The sequence below is a fragment of the Lynx canadensis genome, chromosome A1 (genome assembly GCF_007474595.2).
Source record: "Lynx canadensis isolate LIC74 chromosome A1, mLynCan4.pri.v2, whole genome shotgun sequence".
Classification (NCBI taxonomy): domain Eukaryota; kingdom Metazoa; phylum Chordata; class Mammalia; order Carnivora; family Felidae; genus Lynx; species Lynx canadensis.
In genome coordinates, this window is record NC_044303.2 from 179,642,817 (window position 1) to 179,655,451 (window position 12,635).

Genomic DNA, 12,635 nt, shown 5'->3' on the forward strand with positions numbered 1-12,635 from the left:
ACTAATAGCATCCAAAGAGATGCGAAAACCTGAAAATGATACCAGTAACCCTGAGCCCTTATGTGTATCAGACACATGCTTTGCACTTTACATCCATTATTCTAGTTAAACCTCATGACTCTCTGAGATAGATACAATACTTATCCCAATCTACAAGTGGAAAAACTAAGGTTCAGAAAGGTTAACTAACTTTCCTAAGATTGTGTAGCTGGCGGCGGGGGGGCGGGGGGGGGGCACTGAAAAACAAGGATTTAAAACCAGGTTCTGATTTTGTTACCATAACATTTTATTTACTAATGTTTTATAGTTAGTAATGCTTTATAAGTCTTAAGATCAGAAGGGTCCTTATTTTTTAAAAAAAGCTATGAAAAGTTGAGTTAGAACTAGTTTAGGACATGAAAAAGAAGATAGTTCTTCCCAGATAGAGTGAACACAAAGACACCGCTGAAACAGAATTATAGCCCCTGTCAGCTTTCCAAAATCATCTCATTGTGCTCATTCATTCTTTCAAGTACTTGTTAAGCATCTATTTAATGTGTGACAGATAGTGTGCAGAACAGTGGGGATAGAGTAGGAACAAACTTGGTCCCAGTCGGCATGGAGCTTACATTCTGATGACATTACAACACAGAAGCAAACAAATCAATACAAAGGGATACGTGCAATGAAGAAAATAAATAGGAGTTGCATCACAGAGTAATGGGCTAGGGGGTGGGGGAGAAATTTAATTTATTTACAATATTCAGAAGTAGCTTCTCTGAGAAGATAACATTTCATTTGAGACCAGAAGGATGAGAAGAAGCCAGCAGACATCTTGATACAAAGAAAAAAAGGACATTAGTGAGAAAACCAATGAGATCCAAATAAAGCCTGGGATGCAGTGAATAGAATTACAACGATGGTAATTCCTCAGTGTTGATGGATATGCCATAGTCACGTAAAATTTGAACTTTTTAAGAGAAGTTCGGTGAAGGGCATGCTATCTTTGCAACTCTTTCCTAAATCTGAAAGTATTTCAATAAAAAAAGTTTTTAAAATCATCTATATGTTATCTCAGAACTTAGGTGAATTTAGGAAAAAGAGGAAAGGACATACTGGTTCAGATGCCTCTATCCTAACAGCATGATCACCCTAAACTAATGTGTTCATCTCATGAGACAAGTGGGGTAAAGAAGGAGAAAGCAAACGGGAGCCTATCTCTATTATTCCTGTAAGGTTGCTCCCCATTTGTAACTATCTGGCATAGAGGGCATAGACTGGGACCCCCAAATAACCTTCAAGTCCAAATGAAATTAAGACATTTACAGCAACTATCAGTTCTTTAATCTATATGTTTGCATGCTGTATCATTTGTGTCACCAAAGAAGGAAGTTTATTTTATGTTGGTGTTCACCAAAGTCTGGCAAAATAAAACCAGAATGTCAAAATCCCACAGTGGAGGCCCTATACCAAATTCCCACCATGTGTCCTCCCCACCCCAGCTCCAAGTGCCCATCTAGAACCCCCCCCATAAAAGCACTCCTCCATTCCCGCTGAACCCCTGGCTTGCCATCAGAGCCCAGGAAAGCACATGGTGAGCTCTCACCTGAGTAACTTCGCATCAAAGACCGTTTCCACATCATGGAGGACAGATGGGATGTATTTCAAAGCTGCCACCTAGGTGGAAAGTGAAATAAACATAAGGGATGCCCACATCCGACAACTCCACATGGTGAGGAGGGTACTTCACAACGTGAGAGGGATCAAGAGAGAATGACCCTGAATCCTGGGCACTCCTACAGAGAGATACAAGACACTGTATGTAGACTGAAACATTAGCATGCACTTCTTTGATTACAAAAGTAAGGCACAAGTTCTTCTATCTTCAAGGAGGAAGTAATGTATACAATGATCACAGACTTTGAAGTTAGACATCTGCTGTCAAATCCTGGTTCTACTCCTAGTAACCATGTGGTTGTGGACAAAACTTAACCTCTCTGATGTCTCAATGTCCTTATCTGTAAAATAGGGAAAACTACCTATTTTGCAGGATTGGAAAAATTAAAAATAATATACATGAGGCATCCAACAGAGAGCCAGCATACTTATTTTGGAGACTGTTAAGTGGTAACTTCTATGATTATTGGAAGATAGTGTGTTTGAATTGTATTGTTGGTGGCAAGGACAGCTTGGACTAAGTTATTCATATTTTCTCACCATGGCCAATTTGTGAACAATGGTGGGAATGTTTTGGTCCACTAGCTGGGTTAGCATACTAGCTGTGCACTGCTTGTTGCCTGTTTCTTTCCTCGGTGCAAGTTAACTGATGCCACCAGAGGTATGAGACACACCCCCAGTCCCCCACATAGCAGCATCCTTTGCTAAGCAGCAGAGAAGACTGCAGTTTCTACAGAAGGAGTTTTAAGTCACATGGCTGGAAAACAACACTGAAGAATCTAGTGGAAGGATGCATTTTAAACTTTTCTTTTTATTTTTCTTTATATTCTAAGTGTACTATAGTTAACATGTATCACCCTCTAATGATCAGACCAAAATAAAAATACTGAAAATTCCTTTCTTAAAGAAAATCTTACTTCTAACCATATATAGCTGAGTTTCTTAGTTAACATAAATAATAATTATGACTATTCATTCTCGGAGAACTTTGACTGGGGCAGGCACTGAACACCTGACAGACTATCTTCTTAAACCTTATGTCAGACCTACAGGAGAAATACTATTTTCATAGATAAGGAACCTCTGGTGCACCAAGATTAAAGAGCCAAAAGTCACAAAGTTAGCAAGTAGGAGAGCCACGATTCAAACTCAGGCAGGCTGCGTGGATAGCCACCCCTCAGAAGCCTTAAGCTACGTGCCCACCTCACTCAAACAGCAATTGTCTCTCTCTATGCCTTCATCCTTTCATTTGTTCTCATTGTTTATGATTTTCAAAAGTCAGCAATATAAGTGCAATGTACAAAAACATCACACAGGATAAAGTAAAGTATTAAGGTGAAGAGTGTCACTGAAGTCCCACATCTCCATCTCAGCCCAAATCCTTATTCCCCAGAGGGGCCACCGTCAACACTGTGGTGAGTTTCCTTCTTGACTGTTTTCTATGCAAGAATGTGCACAGGTGCACGCACACGTGTGTGTGTGTGTGTGTGTGTGTGTGTGTGTTTGATTTATACAGTTCTGCACCTTGTTTTTTGCAGTGAGCCATCTAGCACTGATATCTTTGCATGCTATCACATAGACTGCACACCCTTCATATCCAACCACTAGTTAGCAATGCCCTTATGGGCACATGGTACCTTCTCTAACCCCTTCCCTACTGATGGAGTTCACACTAGTTTCAGTTTTTCTTTATTATAAAATATGTAGTAAGAAAACAGTTAGTATATACAATTGTGTACCTGTGAGAATCCCTACAGGAGGGATTGCTCAAAGATGAATTAGTGCATCAAAATGTATATATATAAATAAATATAGAATATATTTATTATATATTATATGTATTTATATATTATAAATATATTCTATATAAATACATATAATATATAATAAATATATTTATAAATAAATAATATAATTTATACAATATATAATAAATATATTCTATATTTATTATATATTGTATAAATTATATTATTTATATGTTTGTATATTATATATTTATGTATATATTATAAATATATCATATATATTTTTATATATAGGAAATATTGTCATATTACATTAGAAAGAAGTGATAACCAATTTCCTTTTACTCCTTTCCCTATGCTAACACTGGTATACAAATCTTTTTAGTTTTGTCAATGTGATGTATAATTTGCAACTAATTTACAAATCTTTGGTTTCTAGTGCATTGGGCACCTTTTGTATATTTATTGAACATCTGTCTTTACTAACTTGCTTGTTCATATCCTCTCCTCATTTCCCTTTGGGGTGATTTATTTTCTTATTGGTTCGTGAAATTCTTTATGTATCACTAAAATTAGCCATTTTGCAGTAAAAAAAAAATTGGAAGAATTTCCTTTTGCTTGTCCTATTTGCTGCTTGTCTTTCAGCTTTGTTTATCAGAGCTTTCATTGCACAGAAGAACTTTAATGTGTATGTTGTCAGATTTGTCAGACTTTTTCTTTATAGTTATTTGATCTTGTGTCTAGGAATTCATTTTTTATTCTTTCAAATCAAGATGACAAGAGATAACAAGATTCTAAAGCTGATGCTCTATTGGGACACTCTTGTTCCACAGGATGGTGTTGGGTATTCTGTGAGGGGAAAAAGGACTTGCAATAAAATAATTTGGGGGAAACTTTGGTTTAGGCAAAAATAAACCAGTGAGCTTTCTTTTTTGTTTTAATTTCAGAATTTTTCAGAATTGCAATATGCTAAGACACACTATAACATCCTTCCAGGCAGTTACAGTGTCTAGCACATTCCAAGCTCGTTGGTCAAGGCCATTTTTGTCAGGAAACCCCAAGCAGACATGGCAAAAACAGATGCCTGAAGGGCTGGGAGAGCAAAAGAAAGAAGTGAAATGGAATGAGTCTGGGCCAGTGGGAAGTAATGAAGTGTGTGGAACCCACATTCTCTCTAAAGAATAAGTTGTTCTGGTTCACCTCTTTTAACACCATGCTAGCCAAATCAAACACATGGGCAGGCTGCGCTCCCCCCACCATGGGCAGCTTGTTTACAATGTCTAAATTCTAAAGAGATGCCCTGTGCTGAGGCGCATGCTCTGATAAAGGCTGGTTCAAGCACTCCTAGCAAACTGTCCTTCCATTCACTCTTAGGCTAAAGAACACAGAGCTCTGGGCCCGCAGGGGCCTGGACAGGAACCCCAGCACTCCACCTAGCCCCTGCATGCACCAAGGCCCACTTCTTCATGCCCTGAGCCTCAGCATCTTCATGTGGGATAAAAGGGAATGACGTGAAATAACGTATATCATGTACCTATTGCAATTTCCAGCACACAGTAGGCCCCCAAAAGTGTACGTGCTGAATTTCACCTTATTTCATCCCTCAAACCCCTGCCCTCATTCCCCAGCACCTGGACAAAGTATAATATGTACTCATCATAATTAAGACCAAAGTGAGAGGACAGAAACAGAAATAGAACCCTCAGCAAGTTGAGAAAGCCAAGACCTCAGTGCCGGCAGCAAGTTATTGGCTTTCAAGGGCTGCATATTGTTCCAGGGCTTTGAAGTGATGCTGTAGAATTGCAGTCACCAGAAGTTTACACTGACACACATAAACACTTCAGCTATTAGGAAGGAGAAGTTGGACAGGGCTGGAACAAGGACTGTTTCAGAAGGAGCCAATCTTCCCAGCTTCTCAGCTCTGGGCTGGCAATAAAGTAAAACAAACTAAGTAGCTGTCGCCCTGAGACTCAGAGGGTGTTATCAACTCAACTGGAGAGTATCAAACTTCCATCTGGTCCAGGCGGCCTCACAGAGAAGCAGCAGGCCTGTGGTTTCCTTTTCCAAGGAGGGCAGCTCATCTCTGACCCAGGAAGTTTGCAGCACTGGCCACAGGGCTCCTGTCCATAGTTCTCCCCTTCACATGGCTCTTACACACATGAATGGAGTAATAGCAGGTGGGTGCAGCAGGGGCAACCACCAAGCTCCCCCAGAAGGCAGAACAGCTCAGCCATAAGATCCTCTGGAGACCTCCATTTGTTGCATGTTTCTAAAGCCTGGAAACCAGAAACAGCTTGGCATTCTAGACCCACTGGCCTCTTGGGAACTATGTTACTTTGTTGGCATAATTTGCACTCCCATTAATACTACTATTATACATAAAATAATATTGCCATGTTGTTACGTTTATTCCATAGTATATATTCCTGTATTGCATATAATATTTAAGAAAAACATATACAGACAAGTTTATGTGAGTGTATGTATATAAATGTATATAACAGTCTTAAAATAACCATTACTAGAAACTTTAAATGCGTTAAATACTTTACATGCATGATCTCATTGCACTTTACAACTACTCTAGGAATAGATACTGTCATCCCATTTTACCAGTGAGTAAACTATGGCAGAGAGAGGTTAAATAATTTTCCAGAAGCCACACAGCTACCATGCAGCATAGAAAGAATATGTACCTGATTCTGTCCAGCTGGCCAGTGTGTTTTGCTACCACTCACCCTGCTGTAAGGAAAGGCTTCCATGAGGAGGTTTTGATGGGGGAGAGAAGGATGATTTGGGAAAGGAAGCAGAGAACCTTCCCCTTTTTATAAGGATAATTTTTGAAAAGAAGGTACAGTTTTCCTGACATCTCCTCAGTGAAGAGTCTTCCTCACCACATATATCAGGGGTTGTAAGAACAGAGACCAGGAAAACATTTGCCAACTTAATAATTAGCTTACCATGTGGCACCAAGTGGTCTTCTAGATTAGTCACGAACTCTGGACCCCTCTCAAAGGCTATCAAAGGCTAGTATCAGCCTCGAGAAGACAGCCAAGTCCAAACCAAACAGTAGTGGTTTCACTGACCCAGAGAGAAGTCATGGGAGGTCACTTGAGATGATTATTATCCAGATGGACTTCTCTAGAATTGATAATCCTGGGCTGCTAGGAAACAGCAAGTATTTAAAAATAACAACAAAAATCAAAACCAAAGAGCTACACTCCCTCAAAATCAATGTGGATTTTCTTTTTGAGTGTTTCCTCCAAATGGAGGAAGATTGAACTGCACCGATGCCAGTAGACAGAATTTTAGCCAAAAAGAGCACACCTTGCAGTGATGCAAGATCATACGAGAGCACTGGACCTCTTCCTCACTAAAGAACACAGACAGTATTTCCAACCCACCAATATTCAATATTCAGTCCTGTAATTTTTGCCAAGCGATGGATGGTTAAGGTCCATGGAAACTGGACAATGTCACAGAAATTCACCACAGCATGACCACAAGAAGACAGCTTCCCTAGAGATGCAGAGCTGTCCCTAAGGAAAGTACATGCAGCTCTCTCAGGACAGTCAGCCTCCTCACCAATATTTCAGGGAAAGAGAAGGAAATAGGGACCAACACATTCCAGAATACATGAGTCTCCATGCTTTCCATGATGCAACATTATGCTGGCCCCCAAAGCTTGGTGGGAACAGGGGAGTTCAGTGTTTACAAATGGCTGGCTGAAGAGTGAGATTGTCTGAGTCAAGTCCCTGTGGACCACTTTTATCTGTGTGGCCTTGGGGAAGTTAACTCTGTGTTCTAGTTTCCTCACCAGGAGAATGGAGGAATAAAGTTACCTAATTTAGAAGCTAATGTGAAGATTAAATATTAGTTATCCATATTACTACAACAGCCTCACTGGAACAAAATTTCATCCTCCCCACCACTGAATCCATTGTCCTCAAATATTACGCGTAAGTATGGGGTATACAATTGGGAAGGGACAAGTTAAATAATAAGTCTTGTTTCTCCTACTTTGGGAATTTAGCCTACAGCTGTAGGCCACTTCACAAGAATGGACCACTTTCTTCCCTTAGTTCAGGCATTTGAACATTTTACACTAATAAACAATGAAAAGAGAGGAAAGAAAAATGTATTCTTAATTAGCTTGCCTTCATGTCTGTGGACCAAACATCTATCCATCTTTACTATTGTTTACTGTCGCTTACTGCTTATCTACTTGGCATTTTGCAGGAAGACTTGGGTCTTTCATGAAACTATGCTTTGTTGGTGGTGATTAGGAACTCAAACTCTGAACTTACACAGTCTGCATTCAAATCCCAGACCTGCCCCTTCTTAGTTGTGGTTAAGTTATTCAACTTCACTAAGACTCCATTTCCTCATCTGTAAAGTAGAGATAAGAAGAGTATTTGCCTACTAAGGTTGTTGTTATAAAAATCAAATGAGCTAACAATATATGTAAAGCTCTCAGCTTAGTATGTGATACATAATAAATGTGAAAATACAAAACAGTGGAAGCTTGTATTCACTCTTTCATTCATTTAGCCAAAAGAATATTCGAGTACCTACTAAGTGGCAGCTGCTGGTTCAGATACTGGGGATACAAAAGACAGAGCTACCCTGCCCTTTTGGACACTCTAGTGGCATTATTAGTATGCATGACAATCATAGTTGCCACGGGACAGTACCATTCAATATGAGCTGTTCATTTATTTTCACTTGCACCATCAAATTGGAGCATTATGATGAATCCTGGACCTGAAGGAGAATGGAACAAATGGGTCTACATAATGTCAACAAATGCCCTTTCCTCGTAGTTAAGCTATATCCAATTCACTAGTGTCTGATTTTGATCCTCTCCACCTACCATCAGTTTTATCGACAGTGCTCACAAGGCTGGCACACATAGGGACTTGTAAGCTTATGGCCTGTTACTGAAAACACATGGAGCAGTGCCTGGGTGGCTCAGTCAGTTAAGCACCCGACTTTGGCTCAAGTCATGATCTCGTGGTCCAGGGGTTCGAGCCCTGCGTTGGGCTCTTCTTGTAACAGCTCAGAGCCTAGAGCCTGCTTCAGATTATGTGCCTCCCTCTCTCTCTCTCTCTCTGCACCTCCCCTGCTCATGCTCTGTTTCTTTCTGTCTCTCTCAAAAATAAATATTAAAAAAAAAGAAAATATGTGGAAACTCCCATCCTAATCCATGCCTTGTGGTAGAGAAAACATTAACTTTGGAATCAAGAGACCTGGGAAGATTCAAATCCTAGCTCCACCACTGTGGATAGATATAATTTGGGATGAATTATTTAACTTTATGAGCCTCCCGTGGACACCAAAGACAGTGATTCCTTGCAGATCTCTGGCAGGATGAAAAACACTGTATGTGAAGAGCCCAGCTTCATGCCTGGCACATGGTAGGTACTCCACCAAAGAAAGGTATTTTTAATGATCTTCTACCTTCTTTGAATGGCTGGTTTTAAATTCTCCATAGTTTAGGGTTAGCTGCTGCCATGCCAACTCTGAACAATAAGGAAAACTACAGGAAGCAATTCACAAAAGCCAGATGAGACTTAGAAATGAGAAATAACTTGATTAGGTCCCAGAACCCACAATGGACAAAGCTGAGATTGAACCAGACCTGTTCTATGCTAAATTAAAGCGGACTTGAATGACGGCTTCCACCATAAGCTGCTATTTGTCTGGAAGTGTAAAGTTGGAACCAGGAATGGTAGTCCTTGGCATTCTCACTCTACCCTCTCACTCAAAATTTATGGAAGCCACTACTAATCGATCACAGAACTCTTTCCCACCATACCCCATGCAGGCTTGGAATCAGGACTCCAGCCATCCTTGTACTATTTGTCATTTCTTTCTTTCCTATAGAGCCAGTTCATGTGGGTTTATTCTCCCTGAAATTTATATCTATGTTTCTTGATCTAGCTGAATAACCAAATGTCCTAAAACTGTTCAGCTTCATATGGCAAGGTGAGGAATATAAATATCCCCTTCCACTCCAGGAAAATGCTCCAAAATCTTCTGTTTTATGGTGAGGTATAAATGGCTAAAAACAATCCATTTAAATTGAAATGTGTAATAGGCTCTATATTTCTTGCTTTATATATATTTCGTTATTTAATCCTCTTAACGTTTCCTCTAAATTAGACATTAGGCCTTCCGTTTTATAAAAGAATAAACAGAGGCCCGAAATTCCACCCAGGTCTCTCTGGCATGAAATCCAAAACTCTTTCTCCTGTGGCAAATGTCAAAGTCCAAGAAGATTCTTTATATGGAGTTTGTTAACATTAAGTAAACTTGACCCCTCTCCCCTCATTAGCCCACACTTCACATCCTAAAACAGCATTAAATCTTCAAAGGTTACTGCCTTCCATATTTATATATGGCTACATACTTCTTTGATAACTTTTCAATAGCCATAGAAATACGTTAGAAATTGTCATTGATTTTATGTAAATCCTGGAAGCTATATTTGACCCTTAGAGCAAATTAAAAAAGAGATGAAGCCCGTTTTGATGGCTCTGGGGTGGAAACCCATGAGGAGAAACCAGCAAAACCTGGCCCAAATCCTGGGGGAAATAAGGCTTTTTTTTTTTTTTTAGTGTTTTTAGTGTTTCTTTATTTATTTTGAGAGAGAGAAAGAGTAAGAGCATTGTGCACTTGTTGGGGAGAGGCAGAGAGAGAGGAGCTGTCAATGCAGAGCCCTATGCAGGGCTCAATCTCACAAACCATGAGATGAGATCTGAGCCAAAATCAAGAGTTGGACACTTAACAGACTAAGCCACCTAGGTGCCCCAAATAAGGCATTTCTAACATAACTTCCCAGACAGTAAGAACTTAGATAAAAAGACTTATGCCCAGACCATAATAATCACATTAGTTCCTTGCATTTGCATAGGATTTTATAATCTGCTCTTTCATAGCTGGTGTTTTTTGATCCTCACACAGTGAAGTCTTACAGATGAGGAAACAGACAGTGAGAGGTTAAATGACCAGCATAAAGTCATACAGCTGAGCAGGAACACTCTTGTTGACCCACGTCTCCTCAGTGCCATAGATACTCGCTGGTTCCTCTTTGCTTTGTAGCTTCCTTTCTTTCTCCTCCTTTCTTTCTGTCTCCTCTTTGTTCCTTCCCCCAAGATACACGTAGTTCATCACTGGAAAATAGGTGCTGACATTAGGAGTGGCTCCATGATAGCTGACTCCCTGTGTCTTTCTCAAGGCCAGTGGTCTGTCTCTTTCCTGGCACCTCTACTCTCTGGGGCATCTGCTCCTTTCTCTCCCCAAACAACTGGCTTCCTTCATTTGTCCATCACTTCTGCTTCCTCATACTTTAGCTTCCTTAGAGCTATGTCCACCCTGACTCGATGCTATAGCCTCTCTTATTGCAACCAGTCAAACCCAGCCCTCAGGAAACATCCTAACACCGTGTGGCCTCCCACTGGGAGCTCGGCTGCTTCTAATATGTTATAGGTGGGGTGACAGGCTCCAGTTCTTATCACATTTCTTTATGCTGTCCCCTGCTCTTGTTATCCTCTTTTTTGTAAAATGACGGAGGTTTGAAAAATCATGAGGGAAGACTTAAAAAAAAAAAAAACAGCAAAAGGGAAGGGAAGGTAAAAACTCTAAGACTCATCTCCAGTCATATCCTCAGTAGGTGCTAAAGGTATAGCGTAAAGAACAGTGTAATGGAGCAGCTCAGAGCATGGTCTTCAGAGCCAGGCAGGAGGAGATCTGAACACCAGCCATACCCCTGACTACCATGGAGCCTGAGGAAGTGGTATCGACTCTGAGCTTCAGTTTCCACATCTATAACATTGAGATTTTCACACTTATCCCAGGAGTCATTCATTCAACAGGTATTTATTAAGCATCAACTATGTACTAGGACTGTTCAGGTACTAAGGATACATTGGTGAACTAGACTAGACAAAGCTTCCCACTATACACACACGCACATGCGTGTGCATGCGTGCACGCGCACACACACACACACACACACACACACACACACACACACACACAGAGTTCCCTAACATCTGTTCAATCAAAAGAAGCCATTAGCAGAGTGATTCCTGAACTTTGGTTGACACCAGTGAGCTATTTAAACTCCCATTTGCCCTGGTCACACTCCATACTGATTAAATTAGATTGTCTGGTGGTGGTGACTAGGCATCAGAATTTATTAAAGATCCCCAAGACTCCTGGGTGGCTCAGTCAGTCAAGCGTCTGACTCTTGGTTTCAGCTCAGGTCATGATATCTCACTGTTTCATGAGTTCAAGCCCCATGTCAGGCTCTGTACTGTCAGCATGGAGCTTGCTTGGGATTCTCTCTCCCCCCCTCCTCCATTCAAGCAATCTCTCTCAAATAAATAAATAAATAAATAAATAAACAAACAAATAAACAAATAAACAAATATTAAAAAATAATTTAAAGATCTCCAAGACATTCGAATGTGCAAAGTTTGGAACCCGTGCATTAGCAGTGGATACTCCCTAGACAGATGTTTGCCTCTGACTCCTCATCTGCATTCTAGCTGGACACTAGTACCTCATTCGTTCTAGCCAGAGGCTGGGTGATCCCAGTCAGAGTCATAGCAGATATTTATATTAGCAACCAAAAGGATAACTCTGATTAAAAGTAGGAGAAGAAGTCATCTATGTTAACTCACTGGTTCAGACAAATGTGTTTGCTTCTTATTCATATCACACGAGGCAGCCCCTCCTGAGCACTTATGAGTCAATTTTGTGAGAGTTATGAAGTCTCCTTGAAACAGCCTCTTCATTCAGCTTCTCTGCTGCTAAACTCTTTCTCAAACTTAGGGGTAGATCTCAAGGTTTCTCAAAGATTTACAGAGTTTGGGGGCACCTGGGTGGCTCAGTCGGTTAAGCATTCAACTTCAGCTCAGGTCATGATCTCATGGCTCTTGGGTTCAATCCCCGTGTTGGGCTCTGTGTTGTCAGCTCAGAGCCTAGAGCCAGCTTCAGATTCTGTCTCTGTCTCTCTCCATCCCTCCCTGTACTCTCTCTCTCTCTCTCTCTCTCTCTCAAAAATAAAAAAAAATAAAAAAACATTAAAAAAAATATTTACAGAGTTTGTGGAACCATCAATTAGAGGACCTCTCTCTCCCAAGTGTCTCCTATTTATTGAGGAGACTCTAACCCACAAAGGGGATCTGAGCTTATGGAGCTGAGAATCAAAAGTAGAGGAAT

General features: G+C 40.4%; 1 protein-coding gene across 1 annotated transcript in view; it reads right to left on the reverse strand.

Annotated features, from left to right (window-relative positions):
• Positions 1-12,635, reverse strand: part of DOCK2 (dedicator of cytokinesis 2) — a 417,962-nt gene that overhangs the window by 296,204 nt on the left and 109,123 nt on the right. The window contains 1 exon segment of the mRNA XM_030327773.1: positions 1,586-1,656. Within this exon segment, the coding sequence (XP_030183633.1) occupies positions 1,586-1,656 (71 nt within the window).